The sequence below is a fragment of the Mesitornis unicolor genome, unplaced genomic scaffold (genome assembly GCF_000695765.1).
Source record: "Mesitornis unicolor isolate BGI_N332 unplaced genomic scaffold, ASM69576v1 scaffold42185, whole genome shotgun sequence".
NCBI lineage: Eukaryota > Metazoa > Chordata > Aves > Mesitornithiformes > Mesitornithidae > Mesitornis > Mesitornis unicolor.
In genome coordinates, this window is record NW_010186963.1 from 20,133 (window position 1) to 26,811 (window position 6,679).

Below are 6,679 nucleotides of genomic sequence, written 5' to 3' on the forward strand. Positions count from 1 at the left end.
AATTAGTGCATTTTGAGAAAGGATGTTATAGGAATTTAGTTCTAGTGAGAACTCAGGATATCTATACAGAGTGGAGAAAAATGCTTTGTTAGCATAAATTATTTACATTAGCATATTTTGCATCACTCCAATTCTATCACTTGTGCTGTAAGACACTTACTTTTTCATTATAATTGATGTCAAATTTGCTAGTGAAATGACACACTCCATAAAATGTGATTAAGTTTCCTAAAGAGGTTTGCTACTCTAGATCATGTAAACTCCACAAAACTCTTCAACACCTTGAAACATTTACTCATGTGACAGGCAATTATCCAAGGGTTTGTAGGATGGAATCTGAAGATAAGAAAAGCCTTTAAAAAAATCCTAAAAAGTATCACAATTGTGTAACTTATATACAGTTATTGTAAACATCCAGAATAAAACCTGTTTTCCACAAGAGCAACTGTTAGTAATTTATATTAAAAATCCAAGATCATAATGCAGTCCAACAACAGCACTTGCTAATGTATTATACAGATTAATGTGTAGGAATATGCAAGAAACAGTAGACAGGCATACTCACATTCTGCCAGACTTCCCATAAAAGGTGCTCCTATGCCATCTTTAGAATAACTGATAAAAGAATAAAAAGATGGTTTCTTAAGTGAGTCTTAAATGTGTGTTCTCTCTTAAAAGTACATTTAGGCGATGTAGTTCTAAAAAGTCAGTCCTATGTTTTGTCACAGTCACCACAGGAATCACAGAATCACAGAATATTAGGAGTTGGAAGGGACCTTGAAAGATCATCAAGTCCAACTCCCCTGCCAGAGCAGGATCACCTTGACTATACAGCTAGTTGAAGACAGTACATCGCTGCATACACTGTTCTCGATCATGTACTGATCTTTACAACACAATGTTCAAGTCTTAAGACTGAAAGCAAAAATAAGCAAAGATACCTTGAGAAATGCAGGTAGTTGGCAAAAGCTGAGCCAGCCTGCAACAGTAATGCAATTGTCAACACCTTTAATACAGTATGCATAGGTCCACGCTTCTTAATTGTTTGCCATAGGGACTGTGCATATATGCAAGCAGTTATGAAGTATGCTAGGACAAGCAGGAAAAAGAATTCATGTAATCCTGTGAAAAAAGAAATACAGCTTAGTTTTTATACAGAAACGTTGCTACTAGCAGTAAATAACTAAAACAAAATAGGGTTTTTATATAATCACTGGGAAATACTTAGTAACTGGCATCCAGAAGTAGTGGTACCAATAAAATGAGTAAATCCTAGCCTATTTTTATCCAAGAAACTCAGTGAATTTTTTCAAAGAGCTGATTATTATTTCATCTGACAAAGCATCTTTTATTTAACAATACCTTTTCTCAGTGTAGGAGAGATCCTGTTCAAATACAAATAGCTTTGTAGCAATTACAGAAACAGTATAAAGTCACATTTTCTTGATAAACAGGAAGTAATTGTAGCTCATTTGACCGGTCAGGAACATATTAAAGAACTCATTTTTAGCTCTTTTTTTTTTTTTTGGCTTCATTTTTTCAAGGCACAACCCAAGATGAGAGACACACAGAACAAACTTGTGTTTAAGCTATTTAACCACCGGGTGTCACTCTTCCTCCACATAAAGTAGTCCAAGAAACACAGTTGACCAAGACAGAAAACTTTTAGATAAAGAAAAACCAAAAGAAAAATAGCACAGAGAACAACACTAAGTTCATAGAGTGGATTTTTTTTCACTAATCTGAAAAAATGCCCGAAGTTTTTCATATTATTTACAGTAATCTGGTAAAATGCTACCCTGAAAGACCTGTGCCCTGGAAATAATTTCTATTGTCCAGGAGATTAGGAACCCATCATATGAGCTCCCAAAGGGTCAAAGCCAGTGAGCTATAAGCAAACAGGTAAACAGAAGTTTCTCACAGAAAACTTATGTTTTCTTTCTCCAGCCTTCCTTGAAATCAAGCAGTGATTCTGAACAATGTTTTTCCTCCAGCAACAAACTAGCTCTGCTAAAAACTTCCAACTAGTTCCACCCAGAGATAAGAAACAGAGGATGAAAAACATTAGAACTGGATGAATTTTGAGTAGTTGCTGGCACTGTAACTTCTATGGCTAAAAGGAATCACTGTGGACATACATACAGTGATTTAGGAGAACAAGAGCATAAAGTAATAGAGACTCATAAAACAAAAAAATTCAGGGTGACTCTGCTTCTTTTGTATACCTATAAAAAGCATGATTTATGAATGACAAAAATATACATTTTTGATCACATCTCTTCTTTTTTCCCCACTCTATCTTTCTGCTTCAAAAGACACCCACTGAAATTGGCAAGAATTCTGTAAACGTTTCTCACCATGATGAGTGGGTACACATGGAAAACTCTTTAGCAAAATCAACTAGCTTTTAATAAACTAAACATTTAGAATAGAAAGCTCCTTCCAATCAAAGACAGATTGTGGATGATTGGCTTGAGATCAAAAGGACTTAAAAGAAAGTTGTACTGAAATACAACTATAAAAAAAACAAACTAGAAGGATAATTTTCAACCTGTCTTTTTTAAGTTTCCTGACTTTCAAGTAACTTAGAGCTGACAGAGAAAATAAAACATATGTACCTTAATTTGAAATACTTAACTTCAAAGATCTTCAAAATGCTGTCTAGTCAGCTGCTAGAAATCCTAGATTCTACTGGTACATGTCTTACATAAAAAAACCCTCTACCATATAAAATGATAGAAGATTACTTGCCAGGGAGCAGAAGCCAGGCCTCTTCTTCCCCTCTCAAGGCGAACATCTTAACCACAAGGTTACAGTCTCAAGTTATTTCCTATACTTTCCTTACAGTCCACTTAATTTTGAGATCTCCTGCATGAGGCCACAACTCTAGTAACTAAAGTGAAGGATGACCTAAGTAGAACCATCTGTAACTAAGTAGGTTTTAGTTGCCTGAATGAAAGAACCAAGAAATGAAGCTGAATCTTCTCCCTGATACCCTAATGTTCTAAGCTGCACACCTCAAACAACAAACATTATTCCCCAAGACTGCATTAAAAAAAAAACCAAAAACCAAAAACAGAAAAAAATAAGAGAGAAAGAGAGAGAGAGATGAAATCCTCATTTCTTTGAAAGCAGACACAAGCATATAACTTCAGAATTCATGGCAGTGATGCAGACTTCAATTCTGAATACACTGAGGTGTTCCTCTGCCACTGTGGGAGACAGGACATATACAGCTCACTCTGTTTCCTACATGTTAGATCTAAATACATGCATTCAACACATCTACACACCTTCTTAGACAGTGTGCAAGCTGTTCAGATTTCTGCTTCAAAGTGCTCGAAGTTTTTCTACAAAATTAATACTGAGCTGAGATGCCTCTCTAGGACATCCGTACACCACTTTTAAGGGCCACATGAAGTCTTGTAGCTGCTTTGCCTCTTGATTTAACAAAAGAAAGCTAGTACTGCTGTCTGAGAATAAGTAAATTAACCAAGAATTCACTTCTGGATACAAAATTCACCAAATAAAAACTGCCAACTAAGTCTGTAGATTAAGAAGCACAGTTGAAAAGTTAGAGACAGGTAAGTTAATTTATAAGCCTTGAAAAATGGATGATTAACTACTTTCTTACAGACTCTGCTAAATGTTTCAGTGAATATTTTCTTCCCTTCGAAAAGGGAGCTGCCTTTGTTCCCTCTACACCCTCTTGAGACCAAGAATGACAGCAGGGCGTATGGTTCTGAGCACAGTAATCAGGCTCATTCTGGGTATGCAGGTTAAATCTGTATCTGAAGGCAGACTAAGTCTATTGGGCTCTTCCCTCCCAACAGACCTGGGTTAGTGACATGTTGATGAGGCCTCCCAGAGCAGTGAAGCTAAGTACTGCAATAAAGCATGCGTTAGGTTGGTTTGGATTGTCCAAAGCATACAATTTTATGTAGGCATTTATTTAGCTGCTGTCTTGAGTCACTTCTATAAGTTTTTCTTTGCATGTTTAAAGATTTAAAATAGCATTTCTTAAATAAAATAAAATCAGGACTGACAAGTATCTGATCTGCGGCCTGTGACTAAGATACTTAGACCTAAATGATGAACTGAAGTTGTACTGGCAAAATGTTTTATCATGCACGGACTTGTGTTGCACAGAATCAAATTTCACACAGCTGAGGAATTTCATTAATTCATTAAAATCAGGGATTAAATTCACATTCAGGCAGAAGCTTACAGTTTCAACATGGAAAAAATACCTATTCACAAAGATATTAACACTAACTTTCCTTGTGCATCTATACTTCCAGTTAGGCAAGTTTTGGAAAGTCACTCTAGAGAAAGGGAAGGATTTTTCTGTAATGACAGAAAACGAATTAAAGTTTACTCTCCAAGAGAAAGCAGAATATGAAATAAAAGAAACTCTACTAGCCATTCCCCGTACTTTTCCAAACACAGTAAGTACTGATTTGTTTGGATGATCAGATCCTTAACTTAAAAATCTAATTTTAAGAAAAAAAAATCTTACCAGATTCCCCTGCGCTAAAGTGATCTAATGGATTCCCTTCTGCATCTGGGTTTAGTAAGACCATTTCAAACTGAATATCCTCGGATTCAGAATAATTCTCCTCGCAGGTAAACTTGTCTACATAAAACACATACCATGTTTCCGGATAAGGAATCTGGGACACTGTCAGATTTTGCTCTGTGTGGTTCACAGTCACTTTGGAAGAAAACAAACAAACAAAAATAGGAGTAAATTATCAGTTTGTTTTTAGAAAAACTCATCTTTGAATGAAGATAAAATTCAACATCACATACAGGTTATTCAACATCATATACAGGTTACAAACTACATGCAGTACAAAACAGTGTTTGTCCTGAAAGCTACCCATAACACCAGAGACCAGACTTCCAACTTCATATTTTGGTTCAAATAGGTGCAGGCAAAGGTTGGTGAGGATATGTACCGCATTTCATCTCAGCTTTTGGGTTCACTGGGAGGGCTCCCTTCTTCCTGAAGCCAGCAGCTGCAAACTGTGTCTCCTATGCTTAGCATATTTGTCCTCTAGTACAGTATTGATAGCACTAGCTATTCTGTATTAGCCAACAGATACTTCTGCAGTGTGAAAAATACCCTTGTGAAATCTATTCTACTCTGTTTTCAAACATATTAGAGCACCAAGCAGTAACAGTCACACGTGAGCTCAGTAAACAGTGTGCATACTTAGGCTGGCAGTAAAATGCATACTTAGTTGCACTAAGGTGCAACTTAACAGATTTTACAGCATCTTCCCCAAACCATAATAGATTGAAATTCAATTGACAGCTAAGGGCTGAGACCATCATCTAATAAAATTGCATATTTCAAATCAGATTACATTTAAAGCCAACTATGTAAAAGACAGGTGTTTCATCTGCTCACTGATCTTATGACTATTTTTCCTAAAAGCTACTGTTAACCAAGCACAATCTCTCCAAAATAAACATTTGCTCCAAATGAAATGTGTGGCTCTGTATGTTTGGGTGAAATTGCAATAATTGTAAGTACTGTTACACTGATTACTGAATTTGAGTGCAAATCATTTAAACTGTAAATGAAAGCCACATCTGTAGAAGACATAACATTATAATGACCGGACTGTAGATGAATTAACCTTAATAGTTTAAGATGACAATGGCTAAGGATTAGGAAAGAGAAAAATTTCATTAAAAACCTACTAAAGAAGCTATTTCTTTTTTTATTTAAAGGCCTTTCTAAATGAAGAAGCTGCAAACATACATAAAAGAAAACCTTAGCAAACTCATTACCCCTAAATGTTTTGTAGGCAAAATGTAGAACTAATTTCTAACCTGAAGCCTACCTGTGAAAAACATTTATGCAATTTCAGTAAGCTTGTCTCAATTCCAAGAAATTATTTTCTGCTCTCTGAATTGATCAACATTAGGATCAACCATGAAAAAAAAAAAGTGTTCTAACACAAGCAATTTGTCTTGTGTAGGTAATGGTAAGTATGCTTTCCATTCTGGAGCTATGTATCTTATCAACCAAATATACAAAGTGAAACAGCTTTTTAAAAAAAAACAAAACAAGGTGTTTAAAAACACACATTTAGTATTTCAGATGGTGCTTAAACCAAACAAAAGGTAAACTGCAGCTGACAAGGGTGGCTTACTCTTCATCTCTGCTCTCAGCAGATTTCTGACACTGTTATTTGCACCAAGACTAACAATCACACAAAGTGTGCTTAACCAGTTTTCCATCAAATCTAAAAGCTAACTCACAGGAAATGAAGGAAGAGAAAATAAAAATGTAATTGATTTTGCCCAAGATCAAAGAGATCCAACTCACCCTGTGGTCGTATGATTCCTAAATACAGTAGAAAACAATGAGTACACTGCTGGGACAGAGAGGAGTGATGGACCAACTGCCAGCCATTTAACAGCAGTTCATGTCCAGCTCAGATCAAGTGTAAGAGAACTACATCCTTAGAAGTGACTTCTGTATAAGATCTCGTTATAACAATGTTGCAGGAGAGCAATGTGTTACTCTAAGGATTCTGGCCGCACAGAGGACATATTTAAAAAAGAAGCTGTATCACAATACATTTAACTGAAGTTCTTAATATTGATTTAATTTCTTAAAGGAAAATTCATGCTTTAAGTAGGTTTTGTAATATAAAATTTA

At 35.6% G+C, this 6,679-nt stretch overlaps 1 protein-coding gene across 1 annotated transcript in view; it reads right to left on the reverse strand.

The window, feature by feature from the left end:
- GPR180 (G protein-coupled receptor 180) overlaps positions 1-6,679 on the reverse strand; it is a 22,911-nt gene that overhangs the window by 12,299 nt on the left and 3,933 nt on the right. The window contains exons 3-5 of the mRNA XM_010185287.1: positions 4,520-4,714; positions 942-1,122; positions 566-615 (exon numbers count right to left, since the gene is read on the reverse strand). Coding sequence (XP_010183589.1) covers positions 566-615; positions 942-1,122; positions 4,520-4,714 — 426 coding nt within the window. The remainder of the gene's footprint in view (positions 1-565; positions 616-941; positions 1,123-4,519; positions 4,715-6,679) is intronic.